General features: G+C 55.4%; 7 protein-coding genes across 7 annotated transcripts; 4 read left to right on the top strand and 3 right to left on the bottom strand.

The window, feature by feature from the left end:
* Positions 1 to 77: 77 nt before the first annotated feature.
* CKM354_000332600 (mRNA-binding translational repressor SSD1) lies at positions 78 to 4337 on the bottom strand (the record flags this gene model as incomplete). The annotated part of the gene is made up of 3 exons (XM_044798519.1): positions 78 to 117; positions 175 to 4144; positions 4220 to 4337. The coding sequence occupies 3 exons, from the start codon at positions 4335 to 4337 to the stop codon at positions 78 to 80; spliced, it is 4128 nt and encodes a 1375-aa protein (XP_044654454.1).
* Positions 4338 to 5727: 1390 nt separating this feature from the next.
* On the top strand, positions 5728 to 7425 carry CKM354_000332500 (uncharacterized protein; the record flags this gene model as incomplete). The annotated part of the gene is made up of 2 exons (XM_044798518.1): positions 5728 to 6615; positions 6673 to 7425. The coding sequence occupies 2 exons, from the start codon at positions 5728 to 5730 to the stop codon at positions 7423 to 7425; spliced, it is 1641 nt and encodes a 546-aa protein (XP_044654453.1).
* Positions 7426 to 8416: 991 nt separating this feature from the next.
* On the bottom strand, positions 8417 to 10242 carry CKM354_000332400 (uncharacterized protein; the record flags this gene model as incomplete). Its single annotated transcript, XM_044798517.1, has 2 exons — positions 8417 to 9215; positions 9266 to 10242. 2 exons carry the CDS (start codon positions 10240 to 10242, stop codon positions 8417 to 8419), a joined length of 1776 nt encoding a protein of 591 aa, XP_044654452.1.
* A 584-nt stretch (positions 10243 to 10826) lies between these two features.
* Positions 10827 to 13064, top strand: CKM354_000332300 (origin recognition complex subunit 1; the record flags this gene model as incomplete). Its single annotated transcript, XM_044798516.1, has 1 exon — positions 10827 to 13064. The coding sequence occupies one exon, from the start codon at positions 10827 to 10829 to the stop codon at positions 13062 to 13064; it is 2238 nt and encodes a 745-aa protein (XP_044654451.1).
* A 349-nt stretch (positions 13065 to 13413) lies between these two features.
* CKM354_000332200 (uncharacterized protein) lies at positions 13414 to 14922 on the top strand (the record flags this gene model as incomplete). Its single annotated transcript, XM_044798515.1, has 4 exons — positions 13414 to 13957; positions 14006 to 14123; positions 14184 to 14233; positions 14345 to 14922. The coding sequence occupies 4 exons, from the start codon at positions 13414 to 13416 to the stop codon at positions 14920 to 14922; spliced, it is 1290 nt and encodes a 429-aa protein (XP_044654450.1).
* A 915-nt stretch (positions 14923 to 15837) lies between these two features.
* On the top strand, positions 15838 to 17855 carry CKM354_000332100 (uncharacterized protein; the record flags this gene model as incomplete). Its single annotated transcript, XM_044798514.1, has 4 exons — positions 15838 to 16768; positions 16842 to 16972; positions 17432 to 17496; positions 17825 to 17855. 4 exons carry the CDS (start codon positions 15838 to 15840, stop codon positions 17853 to 17855), a joined length of 1158 nt encoding a protein of 385 aa, XP_044654449.1.
* Positions 17856 to 18342: 487 nt separating this feature from the next.
* Positions 18343 to 20331, bottom strand: CKM354_000332000 (uncharacterized protein; the record flags this gene model as incomplete). The annotated part of the gene is made up of 2 exons (XM_044798513.1): positions 18343 to 19474; positions 19529 to 20331. 2 exons carry the CDS (start codon positions 20329 to 20331, stop codon positions 18343 to 18345), a joined length of 1935 nt encoding a protein of 644 aa, XP_044654448.1.
* Between the last annotated feature and the right edge of the window lie 400 nt (positions 20332 to 20731).

The following is a 20731-nucleotide window of genomic DNA, read 5'->3' as shown; positions in this document are numbered from 1 at the left end:
AAGTGACTCTTTTGAGTCGAGGGAGTCGTCGCTGCACATCGCATGTTCGTGATGGACTCGTCAAGTCATGTGTGTGCTCACAGAGCATAAGGGTTGAGGGATCTAATCGTTAAGCATCTGGGAAAATGTTAGCGGCTGAACGGCAAGTATGAGGGCATGCTGTATGATACTCACGGTGGGCTCTTCGTCAGATCCGTCTTCAGTAGCACCGGAACTCGAGTCATCTCCTTGACGTCCTGGATGTAGTTGCCACCCTCCTCGCGAAGTGTAAAAAGTCCGAGATACTTGTCCTTGTTGGTGAGTCGGGCTTCTGGAGCTGAGCTGTTCAGCACACGAGAGTCAGACTTGGATCTCTGGGGAGCCAGACCATTTCTGGCAGGAGACGGTGGTCCACTTTGCGTCGCACGATCGCCGTTCAACGCAACACCACTGGCGGTGTTGTCAGTGGCTTCCGAAGCGTCGTCATCATCGTCGAATAGTGCATCGACGTCGTTGGCATCAATGGACCCGGTCTGCATGTTCTTGCGCTCAGCCTCCTCAGCCTGCCTCTGCTTGGCGACAGCATCGCGAGCAACCATGCTGTTCGTGGGACGGTGGCCCTTAGCCTGTGGACGTTCATCTTCTGGCACGAAGGCAGAAGATGGAACTCCCTTCTCCCAGTAGAGCTCTAGCAGGCGCTTGTTCTTGTCGAACTCAGCCTTCTTGAGCGGCAGCTGATCGCAGTGAACTCGCTTCTCAAAGCCGTACTCTGGGATCAAGACGTCGAAAGCTGACTCGTACACACATACGACGATACCAATGGAGATGAGGTCTCCACCCTGTTCCTCACTGAGCTTGTTCATCTTCCGGCAAGACTCGATGTGAACGCTTTGTTCCTGTGCGTTATGAGCAGAATCTTTCTTGGTGTTGCAAGTCTCGGCGGTCTTGTGAAGTGACTCGACGTCCTCGGTGAACTCGGTAGCGCCATTGGAGAGAACAGCCTCAAGCTGTCGGTGAACGACAATGTCTGCATATCTGCGAGATGGGTTCGTGAAGTGGGTGTACAGTGGCAGGTTGAGGGCGAAGTGGCTGAGGTTGTCCGGCGTGTCTGCGCGGCCTGCCACTTCGTACTTGGCACGTGCCATGGTCTTGAAGACCAAGGTTTCAATGCCCTTCCTGATTTCAGCGTCTTCAATGCGGAACAGGCTGTTTTGGAGTGCAGAAGAGCTCGATGTGTCGATCTCGTAACCAATGTTGCTCATCCGCTCAGCCAAAGTTCGAAGCCGACGGCCGTTGGGGATCTTCTGAGTCCTCAACAAAGCACGTTCTTTGAGCGCTGCGAAGAGCTTTCCAGCGACGAACGCGTTGGTTTTGTGGCTCAACTCTTCGATCATCTCGTGCGCCGGGCTGGAATCGAAAATGTTGTGCTCGACAGGTACATTTTCATCGTCGAGCGAGTACAACAGGCGAAGGGATGGAATGTCGGCCTCGTCACTGACATATCGTCCCTTGCGAAGCTTCTGTGCGACATTGTAGAGGGTGAGGATTTGCTTCGCACGATCCTCGTCGACTGATGCAGAGGTGTTACCGCTGATAACAGCATCCACCTCCTCGTACGAAAGCTTGCCTGAGCTTCGGATGACCGACTTGCCGATCCAAGTGTCCTCCTCGATGACACGGCCAGTTGCAGAATCCACCTTGAAGACGACAGATACGGCATATCGGTCCTCGCCAGGGAGCAGGCAGAGCACGTCCTGAGAAAGCTTCGGTGGGAGCATGTTGACTGTTCTATTCATCAGGTAGACACCCGTACCTCGCTTTTTGGCCTCGCGATCCACGAGGGAGTTGGCCTTGATGAAGTGCGCCACATCTGCAACGTGCATGCCGACTTCGACGTGACCGTCGCCCAGGTCTTTGAAGTGAATCGCATCGTCCAATTCCTTGCTGCCGTTCGGGTCGATGGTGAAGGTTTTTTCGTCTCGGAAGTCGCGGCGGTCCTCTAAAGCGGGCTCGCCATCATTGGCAACAGACCAGTCTTCGTATCCCACATTCTTAATGACGGCGTCCGAAAAGTCGTCCGGCCCGAAGTTATTGTCGCGCAAGAGAGCGTCGGTTTCCACCCTAAGGTCACCGGCCGTGCCAAGCTGTTCGACAAGAGTACCGAAAGGATGCAAGCTGGTGATGGGCCATCGCTTGATACATGCAACAAAGATCTGGTCGGCGTAACTCTGATGCTTGTCGACAAAGTCCTTTGGCGCCTGCTCTGTAGGAATTGCAATGAGGGGCACACGCTTGTCCGTTGGCTTGAACCAGACGATCTTTGGGCGCTCCTGCTGGCGTTCTGGTTGACGGTGTGTGTTGCCCTCGCGAGCCTGGCGCTCAGCTTCTTGCTTCTCCTTGGTGGCTTGACTGCTGGGGCGCAACAGACCAAGGGTACCGGAGAACATTTGACCAGCAACTCGCTCGATGACGGCGACAATGTGTCCCGCGTATAGTGGCTTCTGCTCGTCATTGATCTCATCCTCCTCCACGAGAAGCAGGCTCTGACCTTCCACCTCCACATCGTCGTTCTTCTTCTGTGTTGGGCGCTGCTTCAAGCTACCGCGGCGGCGCAGTCCGCCGTCTTGTGCACTTTCAGGCTGCGTTGTCGCGTCGTTGACAGCGGTGATGCTGCCGCCACGCTGGTCGGTGACATCCTTGCGCTTCTTCTTCTCTTCCTTTTCGCGTTTCTGTCCCCAGACTTCATCGACGTCGAGTAGCTCTACTGCGACGTAGTCACCCTCCAACGCCCGATTGCGGTCCTTGCTTCCACAAATGAAAATGTCGGCGTCGAGATCGAGTGTTGTGACATATGCGTCGCTGCGGTTCTTCTTGTTGACGCGGAGGGTTCCGGCAACCAATTGGCCATCGCCAAGCAACGCTGGAAGCGTGGCCTGTGGCAGATATGGAGTGAACAAGGTCTTGCGCTGCTGTTGCTGCTGAGGACCAAGCTGAGGTCCATTGTGCTGTCCGGTCAACTGAGCGAGACTTGGAGGCTGGATACCAGCTTGCTGATACGCCTGAAGCTGTGCAAGCTGGAGGGCGTTGAGTGGCTGTCCACCATAAATGGCAGGATTCTGTACAAGGACTTGGCCTTGAGGAAGCTGCATGAGCTGGGGCTGTGCGTTGTAGCCAAAACCCTGCATGGAGCTGATAGATTGGTTTGCCATGGAGCCACGAGCACGGTGACCTGGCTGGAAAGGCTGGGCGTTGGCTTGCTGGTTCATCTGGAAATTGCCCATATTGTTCTGCTGAGAGTCATTGTTGGTTGGATTCGGGTTGCGCCAGTTGCCCTCGAAGTTGCGTGAGCTAGTTCGACCATGGCCTTGGCTACCACGGCGTCCCAGCTCAGAGGTGTTACCACCGTCATTGGTCGCCTGTGGCGGAGGGAATTGAAAGCCTTGTGGCCCTCCCCGGCTGCTCTGTGCCATGCCGCGTCCATTTCCAACGGCCATACTCTGGCTACGTCCATGCCCTCTACCGCTGAAGGAGCCTCGAAGAGAGTTCGATGCCGCGGGCTGTGTGCTTTCAGCGTTCGCCGGGCTCACAGAGCGATTGGTTGCTGACGGCGAGCCGCTGGTCGTCGCCCCCGTGGCTCCAGGAATGGGAAACTGAAAGCCACTAGTCTTGCGTTTCGCTTCTGCCAGCTCTGCAGCCTTTTTGGCTTCGGGCAACGCCAATGAGTGTCGACGAGCATGTCCTCCGCCTGCTGCACCTCCACCTCTTCCACGCGTGGGCGCGCTGTTTTCATTTCTGTTTTGTCCAAAATTGCCAAAATCTGCAAAGCCCGACCCAGCTGCACCGGCAGAAGGGGCGGGTGGTGGACCCATGCCCATGTTTGGCATGGCGGATTGGTTTCTTCGATGTCCGCCTGGCTGTGCGATACCGCCGGTCATGGGGATGCCAAGGTGTTGCTGTCCCATCTGACCCTGCTGTGGAAATTGGAAGGCACCGGGTTGGGAGACATTGAGGTTTTGCATTTGGCCTTGCAGTTGCTGGAACTGATTAGGCAACTGCTGTTGCTGGGGGATCATGCCCATGTTGACATATTGCTGGTGCGTGGCGGCGATCTGCTGCTGTTGTTGTTGCAACATCTCGATTTGCTGGGCTAGAGCCAGCTGTTCCACTGTCATCGATGTCAGCGGAGGCGTGGTGGAGAGGGGCAGCATTGGATAGGGGGCGGAGGATGCGGGGGACATACTCATGAGCGGCGTCATTTCTGACGGGCTGCGGCGGTGGGCGATGTGCAGACGGCGGCCAGCTGGCCCCTGCGGGCCCTGCGATGCCGCTGGTTGTTGTTGTTGGCCCTGCTGGTCCATGGCGATGCAGCGGGCGAGTTCTGGCGGAGCGCCTCGAGGTATGGCGCGGCGTGGTGGGCGCCAAGGGCAATGCAGAGGCAGTCAATGCAATGCAATGCAACGGGCCTGAGTCAGGAGGTTGCTGATAGCCGTAGAGTTGCTTTTGTGACGTATGCTTCGTCGAGGCAAGGGGCCAAAATCGTTGCTGTGTGGGAGAAACAAGCTTGGTTACCGGTGCGGTATATGCAGTGCAGAGAGTGGTGCGTGCGTGGACTAGATGGGTGCTGTGTGCGTCTGTAGTGGTGTGAGCGTCGTGGAGGAGCTGGCGGCGGTGGTGCGGATGCGGCGTAAAGATCGCGTCGCCGGGCAGGGCGGTGGTGGGCGGGCGGGCAGGCAGGCACAGCACACGCAGCAGCGGCAGTCGCGTGGAGCGTTGCGTAGCTGTAGCGTTGCGTGGCAGAGTGGCAGGCGGGCCCGGCTCAAAGAGTGCAGCGACCCACGAGGCACGAAAAGGCGGCCGTGGGCGAGGGAGCGGCGACGGGCGGACACGCGGGGACGCACAGGCGGCGGCGTGAGGGAGCGTGAGTAGGGAAGGGTGAGGTGAGGGACAGAGAGTGTGTGGTGTGCAGTGTAGCGGAGGAGACGAACGAGCAGCAGGAGGAAGAGCGATGGGAGGTGGAGACGAGAGGCTCGCGGACCATCCAACGAGGAGCAGCGATGATGCTGATGATGCTGCTGGCGCTGCTTCTGCTGCTGCTCCCGCTGCCCTGTGCCCTCTGCGCTGCTGCTGCTGACGGACGGGGGGACGAGAGCTTTGTCCAGCCGACGCAACCGGCGCCAGATGCCAACGTCCATGTCGATGCATCGATGGCCGTCGTCGCTGCCATCGGCTCACCCATTGTTGCCCGTCACCACCGCCAACTGGGCGTTGCCTCGCACTGCATTGGCACGATCGCCGCAGCTGTGGCAGCGTCGCCCGTCGCGTGGCAGTGGAGATGCTGAACGCGTGTCTCGACTGCACTGCACGCCGTATTCACTGCTGACCCCCGGGGCAGCACACCAAATCGCCGGAGCGCCGTGCAGACGACAGCGCTAATCACCCGTCGCCGGGCCTGGCAGTCGCGCTGGCAGTATACGATGCTCACTGTTGCGCAGACACATTAAATTCACACACACATGCACAGCTCCAGACGCAGCCCAGAAATAGCAGACCTCCGGGCCAGCATGTGGCCTGCTCCGCACCGTGGAACCCTGTCCGCAAATTGATGGCTGGCCCATCAATGTTTGACGATCAGCTCGCCACGCTCAGTCCCTTGTCTCACGTGACAGCGCGACTTATCGATTTGCTGAATGTTGATCAAGCTTGCTGTGCTTCACGATCCACCACTCGGACACCCACCACCTCGCCGCCATGACGCCGTACCGGTCGGCGGATCGATCACGGAGCAGCACGTCGCTGCTCCGCGCAAGTCCCAGTACTCGGTCCGACCATCACAGCTCCCATGAGTCGCAATCACTGCAGTTGGTAGAGGATTTATCGCGGCTGTTGAGCGACGATGACCGCACGTTCAAGCGAAAGCTCGACGAGGAAACTCTACTGCAACAACAGCGTCACGTTGAAGCGCTCGAGAAAGCACTGCAGCAGCATGAGGCGGTGCGCAGATCCGCCGAGCACACGTTCGAAGTAGTGCAGCTCGAGCTGGAACGCCAACGAATAACGCGTGAAGCGGCACAAGCTCGTAGGCTGGCCGAGGAGCGGAGAAAGCTGGAAGAGGCGCAGCAAGCTGAGCTTCGGCGCGTCGAAGAGGCTCGACAAAAGGAAGAGACACGCCGCAAAGAGCAGGAGCGATTGCTTCAAGAGCAGCAACTTGCCAAGAAGCGACGCGAGGAAGAAGAGTCGCAAGCTCGCGCTCGCGAACAAGCCGAGGAACAGAAGAGAATTGAGACTCAGCGTAAGGCTACTGAGGAGGCGGCAGCTCGTGAAGCTCAGATCAAGAGGCAGGAGCAGCTGGATCAGCAGCGAGCCCAACAGGCTGCAGAAGCTGCTAACAGACAGCAGCCTACTGGCACTGCACAGTCGACTGTCCCTTCGGGGTTAGGGACCACGCAAGCAGAGCGTCTCGAAGTACACAATGCCTACCTCAAGTTGCACGTGCAATGCAAGGAGTTGCGCAAAGAGATATCATTGATCAAGAACAGCAATCGCCAGCTGTACGACTCCATTCGAGATAACGCCCGGCACATCAAGCTCGCCGTTGGCCAGCTGGCTAAGAACGATTCGATTGGCAACCGCAAGAGGGTAAGTCATGTCTCCTTCCCTTTCTTTTTGGCCCATCTTGCTGACAGTGGATATCAGATCAGCACTATTCAGGAGCACTGGAAGTGGTCGATCACATGTTGTCCTTCAGAGACCGCTGACCTCAATTTGTACCGATTGCAACCTGTCGATCCTTTGCAGGTGCCGAAGGTCTTCTTGTACATGGTCAACTATACAGTCAAAATCATCCTCAAACAGCTGGCGTACGAGGCGACCGTGGACCCTGAACATGCAGAGCCCATCGGTATACTGACAGCCACCCTGTTCTCGAAGCCAGAATTCAAGCCGGGCGGCCACTTCATGTCCGATATGTTGTGGGCCAAATTCCACAAGATCCACGCGGCCTTGTTTGGTCTCCGGTTCAACGAGCTCACACCTGATGGCAGACTGGCGCTCGGGTTCAAACGAGACGTGTATACGTCCAAGACCATGTGGCACGACGCGGTCCGAGCCCTATCACGAGGCTATGCCGCCATCACCCTCCGCGACTTCTCCAGGTCACAGAACGAGAACCCATTCCCAAACCGATTGTACTGGGAAGCATTATCGCGAGTTCTGACAACACCAGTCGAAGAGCGCATATCACTCCACTACGTGACGGTGGATGGCATGCTCGATCCCCTGTTCGTGCCTCGCTTCATCAAGTTCTACGGCAACAATGCGCTGGCCGCGATGAGAGCGGCTGTGCTGGAGTTTCCAAAACCGCCACATCGAGAAGGCCACGAGTTGGCCAAGACGACTTTACAGAAATTGAGCGTCAAGTTTCAGGAGCAGCTCAATTTACGATTGTAGTGCAAATTCGGGAATACAGGCACTCCGTACACTCTGACCATTTCAAAGGGCACCCCTGCTGCTCCTCGTACGAATGTGAACGCTCCATACAGCGAACATGTCCGCACCTCGACTTGGAACGCCCCAGCCTTTCCCAAGGTCATCGACCACAATGCTCAGTTGCCACAAGCCGTGAACAGAAAAACCACGACTTCTCAGCAAAAGCCGCCCATTCCACTGACTGCGAACGCTGAGACTGCGAAGAGCGGGTGGTTGTCTGATGACAATACAACTCAGCCATCACTGGTCTCAGTGAGGAAGTCTGAAAACGGAGTGCCACTAGAGCACTCCATATGGGCCCCGCTGGGTGTCAGACAAAGGTTCGGCGCACGCACACACGTGCACAGCACTGCTGTCGTGAGCGGTAGCGTGGGCGTGACCACGAGATCACCCACCAGCATCCAAAGGAGGCCAGGACCTGTCATCAAGTCAGGTCTCTCGAACAACTGGTATCGTTGATATCGGCTGTAGACGGTCTGCACAGGATCTCATGCTCGGCATATCTCGTCTGTTTGGAAGTCTCAGTATGCCACATAGCAGGCCCTAAATAATGCTCCAAAGCAATCGAAGTAGCTGTCGTCAGTGACAGCACAATTTTGACTGAAAATTCAGTTTCATCCCTTTGTATTCACAATGTCCTTTGCTGTATACGATAAACCTTTCGTCGCCATGCTCCGTACACCATTCCGTAGCGCAGGTTGAACGCAGAACATAAAGTGCATGGAGGGTAATGAATCTCCATGTTCATCGCACCTGACCAATCCATTGTGTCTCTCCTAAGGCATGCATCATAGCTGAGAACAGCATAGAAGCGAAGCTGTCTTCATCGGCGGATCGCTCTGCTCGAAGCAAGCTTGGGAAATCTTTGTGCGTCCCTAGTGCTTGCCTGTCTTCACGCACATGATAGGGACCTTAGACACTACGCTCCACGACCTGCATGACTGCACAGCCTTCAGGATGTTGAAGCAGCGACGCTGTCTTGGCCACGTGGTCGTTGAGCTTGAAGCACCTTTTCAATGGCCGTCAGCTTGCTAACCAGAAGTGCAAAGCCGTCTTCTCCGCTGTCTCCTGGAAACCATTCATCGATGTCATGCGACCAATTCACACTGGTTCCCACAGCAAGATCTTTGTTCCGTGAAAGATTCTCTGCCCACTCCGGCCGAAATACGTTCAACTTCCAAGCCGGTTCGAATACGATCATCTCGCCTTCAAGGAAAGTGCGATCCTGGAAACGCACCAGATCGAGGTTGTAGTCCGTGCCCTTGATGTTGAAACGATATCGCACTTCGTAGTGTAGTGATTTCAACGCAACGCCCGTTGAATTGTATTTGACGGCGAACTCATCTGCTTTGTTCGATGGAGCTTCTGGGCTGACCGAGGCAGCAAATCGCGAGTATTTCTCTAGTAACTTACTGGAGACCACTGCAAGTTCCGCGACCAGGTCGAATTGCCAGGCAGTTCCGGTATGGAGATCTGTCAGAGAAACGTCGAGTAGATTTGTGGCGCTTCTGTAGAACTGATCGGGATTCGCGATCATTCGTGATGCCACGGATTCAGCGTCACTCTCGTAGTCGATACTCTGCCATGACTTTACGAGGCGCACGTTGCCGTCTTCAGCAGGGAAAGTGAATATCGCAGCGTACGACGGAATTACATCTTTCATGCGGTCAAGCATCGCATCTTGTGGACACAGAAGATCATCTGCCCCTTGTATAGCAGCGAGCACGTCGGTCTCGGTAGGTTTGGCAAGTCTAGCAGCGGTCAGTCAGCGCTACTGCATTGATTCAATGCCGTAACTCACTCTTCAGACACTCGAGCAGCAAATTGTGGCTGCTTGATCATCGCCTCATACTCTTCCAGCTCGTACAAGTCGAGGCCGGCTTGCGGCGGCATATACTGCTCCAACAGCAACGTACCCAGCCGGATGCCGAGTGTCAGCTCGCCCCGAAAGTAATGTATTTTCTTCAGAGCATTTGCGAGAAGCATTTTCGCGCTCTGTACACTGAGCAAGGAATCGGCCAGTGGATTGGCCGCATCTCCGAGCTCACCCTCCCCACGAGGGGCACGAATGAGCTCCCCATCATCGCTTACCGAGGTGGACTTGAGTGGAAGTGGTCCTTGATACGGCTCAAGAGCAATGTGAGAAGGCACGGCATTTGATCGCCAGTGGTTGAAGTATCTCCTCACGCCGTTCATGGATCGCGCAATCAATTGAAAATAGGCAGATCGCAGACGCAGAAGGGCATCCGTGACGTTCTGCACGTTGTCTCCCATGACTTGGAAGCAATTCTTCTCGGGCACCCATATTACGTACGATTCGCAGCCGACGCGGATGAAGTCCAGGGCTTCACAGTGATTGCCAAAGACCTCCTGGGGCTTGTAGTCATTACTCGGCCAAATGAAGGTGCCAATCGATCCGAAAGGCTGGTCGATTGGCGGTGGTTGCCGAAATCGACTGCTTTGAACCGCACGCGCCCAGCGCTTCTCATGACGGCGCCGCAATTCCGGTGTCAGTGAAGCTAGTTTAGCGAAATTCCTTTCTTTGGCAGTTGGTCCACGATCATCTCTGAGTGCGGTCTTGATAAAAGGACGACGTGGGCGTGAGGAGGCCGAGGCATTGCTGCTCTTCTCGAATGCCTTGCCGTCGAAAGACACGCTTCCACCAGAGCGAGGGGGACGATTCAGGGTGTCAGCTTGGCTCCGAGCCTGACTGGGCTGCTGCGTGTCGTCGGGGACAGCCTGCTGCCAGCTGCGTGAGTTCTCGGCCTCATAGTCCATTACGGTGGCCTTTCCCGAAATGAAGTTGGTGCTCTGTAATCCTTTGGTCCTGTGAGGCAACTCTGTGTCGTCGGATGTAAGAGATATTGTGCTCACGTCGACTGGCGGAGGCGCTGGTGCTTATTCTCACGTCGTTTGGCGAAGACGTTGTGCGCAGTCATCGGGAGTGAGTGTGCTGTGTGATGCAGGAAGGGAAAGCTTCACCAAGTGGCTCGAAGCTGATGACAAAATTGAGGAAGTCGCGACATTTCTCACTTGCGAGTGCCGCTGCCAGCGTTTGCTCACCAGCATACTACGATATATGCGCAGTGATGGGTAAAGTGCCCGCATGGCATCAACGTCTGTGTGGCTACATCAGGAATGCGCGGCGTGGATCAAAAAGCGACGCATTCTGGTAGGAGTTGCACACGATTACTGCGAGACGCCTTGAGGGAAGTGAAGTGAAGTGAAGTGAAGCCACTGGGCTGGGATGCAGGGATGCCGTTCGGCCTTGGCATTGTCGCGCTGAAGCTAAACTTGTCGCGTAGACACGCGTCGCTCGCCACACGGCAACTGCACCCCAACTGATCGCCTGTAACGTAAAAATGGCACCGCGTCGAAAAACAACGAAAGCTGACCGCGCCAGGAAGCTTCTGGGCGGAGTGCTGCGGGAAGACTCTGATGATGAGCTGGGCCAGGAAGATCATCCCTGGGGATGGATATTTGACAGCGATGGCAGGACGATCAAGGGTGCTCGCATGGGCGCTTTCGAATGCTTCGTAGGAGATCCGGTGCTTCTGAAAGCCGCCAACAACGAAGCATGGGTCGCACTACTTCACTCCTTCGCGGAAGAAGAAGACGAAGACGACGATGGCCAGGCAATTACCGAGAAGAAGGCGAACATGCTGTGGTTTTCCTCGGAAAAGGAGATCAGGAATAACAAGAAGAAGCGTCGAGATTTCATGGCCAACGAGTTGTATATGACCGCCAATTTTGACAACAATGCGTTGGCCACCATCAATGGCAAAGCCCAAATCTGCTCCAGAGAAGAATTTGACAAGCGATTTCCTTCCGGCAAGATTCCCCGAACCTCCAAATCGTATGGCAAACTCTTCGTATGCAGAAGGGGAGTCAATATCCGCACGACAACGTACTCAGATGAATTTCGATGGGAGGATCTTTACAAGGGCCCAGAAAGCTTGGATGACGTGGTCGCGTTCGTAGAGTCACAGACTGTGGGCACACGGAAACGCAAGAATGCGGCCAGAGACAGAGAGCTCGACGAGTTCATTGAGGGTGACGGGGACGAGGACGAGCCATCGACGCCGCGGAAGAAGCGCAAGTTGGCCGCAGGAACGCCAACACCATCTCGAAATAAGAACACCACCCCACGCAAGTTCACAACACCTAGCGGACGCAAGATAATCACTAAAAGAGCCTTGGAGTTCACACCACTCGGCACAAGAATCTTGTCACCTGCACAAACGCAGTCATCGCCGCATCAAATCGCACGGTCCAGTCTTCATGTCTCTGCAGTGCCCCACGCCTTGCCCTGTAGAGAGACCGAATTCGATACCGTCTACTCACATCTCGAAACCGCCATCTCAGCTGGAACGGGATCGTGTATCTACATATCGGGCACACCCGGAACAGGCAAGACTGCAACGGTTCGCGAAGTTGTCAGCAGTCTGCAGGCAGCTGTCGCTGAGGAACAGCTCGACGATTTCTACTTTGTCGAGATCAATGGCATGAAAGTCACCGATCCTCATCAATCGTACAGTCTGCTGTGGGAAGCGTTGAAAGGAGACCGCGTAAGCTCGAACCATGCACTTGAACTACTAGAGCGTGAATTCACGACTCCCAGCCCACGGCGAGTTCCTTGTGTCGTGCTGATGGACGAGCTTGATCAGCTCGTGACGCGGAACCAAGGCGTCATGTATAACTTCTTCAACTGGCCGCAACTTCGGCATTCGAGACTCATTGTCTTGGCTGTTGCGAACACAATGGATTTGCCGGAGCGGACACTGTCCAACAAAATCTCGAGTCGATTGGGACTGACTCGCATTACGTTTCCGGGATACACGCACACTCAGCTCATGAAGATCATTCAAAGCCGTCTCGAGGGGTTAGGGCAAGTTGTTGTGGAGCCGGATGCGGTCCAATTCGCTAGCCGAAAGGTTGCTGCTGTTTCAGGTGATGCGCGGCGGGTGCTGGACATCTGTCGTCGAGCTGTTGAGCTCGCCGAACAGGACGCAATCCAGGACAACCGGATTGATCAGGAGAACCAGACTCCTAGTGCCCCAGGCAAAACGCCGCCCAAAGAGAAGAAGGCATCGAGCAAAGGCGTAGTCACAATAGCAACAGTCAAACAGGCGATCAACGAGGCGACACTAACACCTTTGGCGTCTCACTTACGGTCGCTACCTCTCACCAGCAAGCTATTTCTTGCGGCTCTTCTTGCACGAATACGGCGAACAGGTCTTTCGGAGTCTACGCTATCCGATGTCACTGATGAAGCTCACCGTATGAGTACTGTAACGACGAACAAGAGTCTGACAAAGCACTTGCTCGCTGTGACACCCAGCTTAGAACAACAAGAGATTGGTAGCGACACAGTTTCCATGACGCCCTCGAAGCGTGGACGACCGGTCCAGAAGCGCGAAGTGGAGTACGCAGCTCGGATCAATGGTCTCGGTGTAGCTGCGCGGGAGCTCTTCGAAGCGGGCATCATTGGACTGGAGAGTAGACATGGTGATCGCGTAGGACGAGTACGCTTGGGTGTTGCTGAAGAGCAGGTTGCTGATGCACTTAGAGACGACAAAGATTGCATCGGTCTCACATAGATCCGTAATAGACAGAAATTTTCTGACTTTGCGCGTGGCATGTTGCACACTTCAGCCATTTCGATCGTAACTTTTGTAGACATTATTCGAAGCATTCAAGATCAGTTCATCACATTCGCACACGCAAATCCATGCCGGGATAGCCCCTGCTGCCAGCTCGCTTAGATCCTTGAGCATCGCAAAAGGGTGGATTCACGTGACTGTGCGGGCTGCCTTACTCATCACTTGACTGATAGACTCTGACCTTCACTGCACATTCGACTGCACTATTCGCGTTTGCGACTCCACCGCCCCCGACGCCAAACACAACACTCCGCCCAATATCGCCGTCGCCCACTACAGAACCAGCATGAGCGAGGAAGAGGTGCTGCAGGCGAGGATTGCCGCGCTGGCAGGACAAATCAATAAGCACCGGCAACAACCACCGCGTCAAGATCTGACACAGCATTCGCCCTCGCCGCACGGCGCAGCGCAGTTCGTTCGCGGTGCGAATCGCTGGTCGCCATACTCGCCCGGAGCGCGATTTCCCATACCTCACCCAGTCAAGAATCGCACGCTTGTCCTTGGTGGCGCCTCGAACGACCTATCTAGCACTCGAGTCAACGATGCGACGCCACGTCCCATCGATCCGTCGGTCGCGGCATCTGGCCGCTTCGTGACTTCTCGAATGGGTAACAGATCGCAGCTTATGACAAAAGAGACGTATGAACGCGAGCAACGCCAGCGGCAAGAGTACAAGGACCAGCGCGCAGGGAATGCTACCATCTTCACGCCGCAACAGATCCGACAAGGCCAACAGGATATCCCGCCGGCTCCAGTCACTCGTGTGCTCGAATTTGATGGGATCCAGTTCGAACTCCAGCCACATGGCGACAAGCTCGTGCGCCTCGCTGGTAAGCAGCACGCAAATTCCAGCAACCGGATCGGACTAAGGAGCGCAGATCCAGCTACGGCCGACAGGCAGACGCCGAGGAAAGTGACCATCGCAGATGTTGACTTCTTGCGCACCAAGAATGGGAACCTCATTCGCGCCATGCCAGCCACACAAGACAATTCGAGGTACCTTGGACGTGCCAGTACCCATGACCCGGGATCTCGCTTACATTATCGTCCCTACAGACCATCTGCACGAGCCTCGCGAAAGCAGTGCGAAAAGTTCACAAGACACGGTACCCTTTCTACCCACCTCCGACCAACTGGCTCCCTGCTTGGAACGACTCGGAGCTCCTACCTTGTCAGGCATGGCGGCAATCCTCTGCTGCATACTAACATGGTCACAGGTAATTGCCCTTTCGGTCCCTCTTGCAGGAACCGCCACGACCCAACTCGAATCGCCATCTGCAAGGAATTCTTCACGAAAGGCTCCTGTACGGCAGGCAAAAACTGCGACCTGTCACACGAGCCCACATATCACCGGGTGCCAGCATGCACATATTTCCTCCGCGGCAACTGCACGAACAGTGCATGCCGCTATGCCCACGTCGCCGTTTCTACTTCTACTCTCGTGTGCCGCCCCTTTGCTACTCTTGGCTATTGCAGCAACGGAGTCGATTGCGGCAAGCGCCACGTGTTTGAGTGTCCTGACTATACTAATCACGGGCGCTGTGAAGCTCGAGAGAAAGGTCTTTGTTCTCTGCCGCACATCGATCGCGCCAGCTCCCTGCGTAAAGCTGCTAAGCGGCGGGGCGATTCGAACTCTGATGATGACACGGATCTGTCGAGTGCTGAGGAAGGCCAAAGTGCCAGTGAGGGAGATGACGATTCCGACATCGACATCACCATGGGGAACGAAGACGACAGCCACGAACTTACACAGCAGCGAGACTACGTTCGATTTCCATCGTACAGCCGTGACTAGGCTGGCTGGCCGCAAGAGTGACCATTGAAGTCGCGAGCAGCGCAGCATACCCTTGAGCGGTAGCTCATGTACTTTCCGGAAGAATAATACCAGCCGAATTCCGGCAGAGCATATTCGAGACTACAATAGCATCAGCGAAGAAAGAAATAAAAAGAAAAGATTCGACTACAGCATTTCGTCCAAATCCATCAGCGCAAGACGTTGAATCTGTTCCCTGACAGATTGAGATGGTGACCTCGTCAAAGGATCAAATGCATCCGATGAAGTCTCGCGTGACGAAGAATGATGTGGGAAGTACAATTCTGCGCCAGGACAAGTCATAGGCAGATTACTCGCGACAAGCGAATTTCCCAGATAATGAGACATTTTGGCAACTACGTTCTGTATGGATGAAGGCGTTGACGCAAGGTAGTGGCATCCTCGCTAGCTGTACGCAGCGCCATCTTGCACGTGGCCAAGCCAACGAGCTGAGAGCGATGAATGGCTTTGGAGAGAGTTCTTGGCTCGGGGCGGTACGACATTACGGGAGCGAACGTGAAAAAATCTCTTTGTCTGCATTGCCTGCATTTGGCCTCGCAGTTGTATACGCGCCGGAACGCATTCGTAGACGCTGTGCGATCGAGCGTTCGGTCGGTTACTGACACTCGTGCCACTTGCCGAGCCAACTTAGGAGCTACCTAATTGAAACTCGACGCAACAAGGCGCTCACTCAGCCTCTGCGGATCTGCACGCCCTTATTAAGGGCCACGACCGCAGAGGCGGCACCATAGGAACTGTAAGGACAACCCCAATGCGGTAGGCTATTTCGTGTGACTTCCTTGTTGCGCCATCTAGTTTCATCTGTCTGCCGCCGTCACTCGACCACACGGAGCGCGTTGCCCATGCAAGAGATTTCCCACTAACACCAGCGACAACATGCCGGGCTTGAGAGATATTTTGAAGAAGAAGGACAAAATCAGCAATGAAGCGCAACCTGCGCCTGCTGCCCTCGCCCCGCCAGCGCCCGAGTTCACGATCATCCGCTCGACCACGAACTTCCAAGAGATTCTGGAGCCGCCGGCACACCCTCAAGACGAAAGCGACGCCAACCGCCCTCGCGATAGCAAAGAGAAACGGCGCTCGCTAGGACTGCGCGGCTTTTCGAGCTCGTCAGCAGCGAAAGATCTATCACCCGAGGCGCATAAGTCGAGCCAGCAGCTAGGCGTGCGGCCCCGAGGAGAACGTCGCCTCTCCGACCGGCTGCATCTGCATCGTCGAGATCGATCCCGCTCTGCGTCGGCAGAGACGAGTAGCAATCTCCCGGATAACTTGCCCGCCGCACCGCAGGCATTGGCAGCACGGCCAAAGGATAAAAGCGTGGACGATGCTGCGACTCAGGCATCCAAGGCGGAACAGGAACAGGAGCAAGAACAGCGAGAGGCACAATGGGAGAAGCGGGCGACAATGCTGGCCATGAGCAGTCCTTTCCGCGAGACTGGAAAGGCCCCTGCCCCGAGCAGGAGCAGGAGTCCGAGCATTTCAGACGCTTCGGGAGACATCAACATCCAAGAAGCTATACGTCTGCATGAAGAGGGCAAGCTCAAAGAATCGAGCGAGATGTTCGGTGCATTGGCCAATCCCAAAGGCGCAAATAACGCGCTCGCAGCTGTGCTATATGGCCTTGCTTTACGACATGGCTGGGGTATACCTATTGATGCCGAGAAAGCCATTTACTACCTGTCTCTGGCAGCATCTAATTCCGCCTCAGTCGAAGAACAGGCTCTGGCATCTGGCATGAAGAAAGGAGGGTCGGCACGCGGCGAGCTCGTCCTTGCCATCTTTGAGCTGGCAAACTGTTTCCGAAATGGTATGTTACACGTTCCGTTCAAGGCAGATGCCGCCGCGAAAAGCATACGTGAAAGCTGATCCATCACCAAAAGGCTGGGGGGTCGCGAAAGATCCAGTCGCGGCGAGGCAGTACTACGAAACCGCCGCAAATCTCGGCGATACTGACGCCATGGAAGAAGCAGCATGGTGTTATCTGGAAGGCTTCGGAGGAGCCAAAGACAAGGTACGTACTCTGTTCTCTCACATTATCGTGTATCCCGCGTCCGCCCTCATCGGCCTTTGGTATCGAAGCGCCACGCTGCAAAACATTGGGCAAGGCTGTATTACGTTCGAAACCGAGCCACTTGCGTGACGCAAGCCGATTATTCTGCTCTCGCGCGGCAGGCGCAGCGCTGCAACTGTCAACATGACAGCCCAGTACAGTCACAAGCGAGAGCACACGAAATCAAGGTCGGCTGCACGGCGTCGTCCACTCGGCCATGCTGCCACCATGCAGCAAGCAGCGGCAGCAGCAGTAGAAGGTCAGACCCGTGGAGTGGTCATTCGGCGTCGTCGTCTCGAGGTGCTGCCCTGGAAATTGGGCCTTCATGCAACCTGCACGTCAGCTGCATGTCAAGCAGAAAAAGCGGGATTCATTCTTGGAGCTAGCCAGCTAACGACATTCGTCTTTTCCAACATCTAGTTCAAAGCGGCGCAGTACCTACGCTTGGCCGAGTCGAGAGGATCGAAAGGAGTTTCCCAAAGCTGGTGAGTCAAGAATAATCTCTTTCTCTTTTTCCGTGTTTTTCCCTCTTCTCTTGCATCGAGCCGTCTTGACCCGGCACACACCGCTATTCTTAATCCACTCTCGAATCACCAATCGCAATGGAACTTTGCACTCTGCTCTCTCATCGCCCCATCATGGCCAGGCGGCGATACACTTGTACCTTGCTTTCCAGTCGGTTCCGAGCTACGCGACGGGGGCACTGCCGGCTTGTCTGCTGCACCTCTGAACCATCGGCTATTTCAGCTTGCACGCAGGGTGCCGACTGTGCTCTCGAAATACCTCAACGAAAGCTAACCACTTGACCAACAGGATTTGGAAAGACAAGTATAATCCCAAATGACATCACGATGTAAGGAGAGCAGGAGAGCCACGAGACACAGTACCAGAGTAACAGACTCCACATGGGAGCAGACCGTGGATTTTGGTCGAATGTACAGCAGTATATATCCCGTTACACGCAACCGACGTCTAGACCGTGCCCTTCGTAATCATGTCATACCATTCATGCTCGAGGCGAATCTGCCGAGCTCCCGTAATTCCTTCAAACGTGACCTTCGTAAAGCGTGCAGAAAGAGAAGTAAAAATGAAGTTTTGTAGACGAGCGAATAAGTCCGCGAAAAGAAAAGCGTAGAGCTCGTCCATGGTGGGTATCGCGAGAATGCAATATTATATCAAGTTTCCTTTCCTCAATTTGTTGATTTGAATGAGATCTGAAAAGCCGAGATTCCTGGTCTGTGGACCGGTTTCTGCTGTGGAGTTTAGATCAAAAGAAAAATGGTTGTCCAGAATGTTGTGTCGTGAGATTGTCGTCTATATTTCCAATGCCGTTATGATGTGTCCGTCTTGAGATTGTTCCCGTTGCTGCCTCGCCGATCGATTTCGTTATGTTCACGAACCAGTTCCTTGAATTGCCGCACCACGTCTGACGGTATTTGGCCCCAAAGCAGACTTCGAGTGTAGACCTCTGCCTTATTGCTGCCAGGTTGATCTTGTTCGAGATTTGCCAAAGCCTCTGCGAGCACACGCCGTTGCGGGGTCCCTGGTTCCTGGTTCATCGGCTGATTGTACGCGTGGCCATTGCTATTTGTGAGCGAGGCATACTGCGCTTGTGTCAAGGAAAAGGCCTGGTCGATCTGCTGTTGCTTGGTCGAACTCGTCATGGCGTGATGCATACGGTCAATCTTGCCCAACCTGCCTGAAGCAGGCTGGCCAGATGGCAGCGGTTCTGGTGCAGCTTCTGTCGTTGATTGATAACGATTGTCTCCGTGAGGAGCGCCACTCTCTGCGAGTAGGCTGTCGAGAATCGCAGGAGCTGCAGCGCGTACATCGGGTGGCATCTGGGGCAAGTCGTGTGGTTGTGAGGCCGGCGGTTTGGAAGCGATCCAGGCACCGCACAGAAGTAGCATGAAGAGAAGGCCAGAAGCGATTGGCTGATCAGTGACTGTCTCTGTACTTCGCTTGCTCGTGCTTTGCACGGCGTTGCTGGGCACAGTGGTCTTCTTGGAAGGTTCGTGTTTAGCGCCGAAAGAAAAGTCGTCAGATGCGTTGTTCGAAAGGTCGTTGACGAAGATGAAATTGTCCCAGTCGTGCGTTCCCATGTTGAGTGCTTCCATCTCCGCGTTGAAGTCTGTGAATCCAGTGCTGCTCGGAGCAGCTGACATCGCTGGAGCGGGCCCAACTTCAAGCTGCTCTGTTAGGATCTGAACCCTCCTTCTCAGTTGCGATGCTTCCTCGTTGTGTCGCATCATGAGTTCGCGCTTCTCGTCCTGCATGGTGTCGATGATGCGTTGCGATTCGGCAAGTCGCTGATGCATGACCTGTCGCTCTCTCTCGCGCACATCGCGCTCGCGTGTGAATTCTCCTAGTTGAGCTTCGAGCATGGCGATCTGGGTTGTGTAGCTCTTTTCCTTGACTTCGAGGTCTTCAGTGTGCTTCTTCTTCCTCTGCCGAGACGCCAGTCTAATGGAGGATTAGCAACAAGGCAAACTTTGGACATGATTCAGTGATACTCACGCTGCTTCACGATTTCGGAGGAGACGCTTTTGTTGCTTGAGTTCTTTCAAAGTGTCTTCGTCCGTGGTTTGCTCAATCAGCTCGTCAATGGTCTGGATATTTCGCTCGTGAGGGATGTCGATCCTGCCGTTCTTCTTGCGAATACCGTCCCTCCGCTGGAAATCGATCATGGTGCGAGGAGGCGAAGACGGTCTCATGCGTTTTGATGAGGGCCTGCCCTCCATTTCCTGCTGAGCCATGCCCATCCAGTCCTGATGCGAGTGCGGCGACATGGGCGTCTGAACCTGGGGCGCTGGAATGAAGTGTGCTTCCGCATGCTGCGGGAACTGCTGGTGGGGAGGGTGATGACTGAAGCTGCCATGCGCGCTGTCTGCACGATTGTGGACGTAGTGCGACCCTCCCTCGAATGGTGGAGGTGGTGGCATGAACTCCGCGCCAGTGGTCGGCGTACAGTCGCCAGAGCCATGCTCGAAGGGCCATGGGCCCGGCTGATGTTGTTGAGCAAAGGCCGGCTGGGGATGGAGTGGTTGCTGGCGCACAAAGACAGCAGCATCGTCGTGGAAGGGTCCCGGAGCTCCTGGTGCAGTGGATTCGACGGCTATCGGACCAGAGTACTGATGGTCCCATGCCTGGGAGTCGGCGGGCGAGAGCACGCCATGGGTGTTGGCGAACGAGTCCTTGCGGAAAGAGGTACCAGACGGACTGTGCATGTCGGGATCCAGTATGGTAGGATCCAGCACCGCTGAGTCCTCGTCAACGAACGCTGCAGCAGAATGCGACTGGTACGTGTTTGCGTAGGCCATTTAGTAGGTGACAGCTCGGTCGAGGCGGTGTAGATGAAAGCTTAAGCTGCGCAGCGCGCGCGCGTGGGGAGCAGTGCCTGACTCTGCTTCGTCCAACACGCAGTGGCGGAGGCAGCCGGGTTCATGGAGCGCGGGCGCGGTGGCAGGAGCGGCAGCAGCAGTGGCAGGCGCAGGTGCAGCAGCGATGATGGGCAGTCGGAGGGTGAATGTGAGCGACAATCAATGCTGGAAGAGGATAGAGGTGGCAAAGGCGTAGGGATGACCTTGCTTATACTCGCGATCCAGAGTCTAAACACACAACTGCAGCAGGCAGGTGGGGAGGATAAGTGAAGGAGGAGGGAGGATGCGCGCGGGACGGGCCCGGTTGCGAGCGCAAAGCAAAGCGCACGCGAAAGAAGCT

The sequence above is a fragment of the Cercospora kikuchii genome (assembly GCF_019650295.1).
Source record: "Cercospora kikuchii DNA, contig_00002, whole genome shotgun sequence".
Classification (NCBI taxonomy): Eukaryota; Fungi; Ascomycota; class Dothideomycetes; order Mycosphaerellales; family Mycosphaerellaceae; genus Cercospora; species Cercospora kikuchii.
The sequence above is the reverse complement of the archived record's forward strand: the minus strand, read 5'-3'. Positions and strand labels throughout refer to the sequence as shown.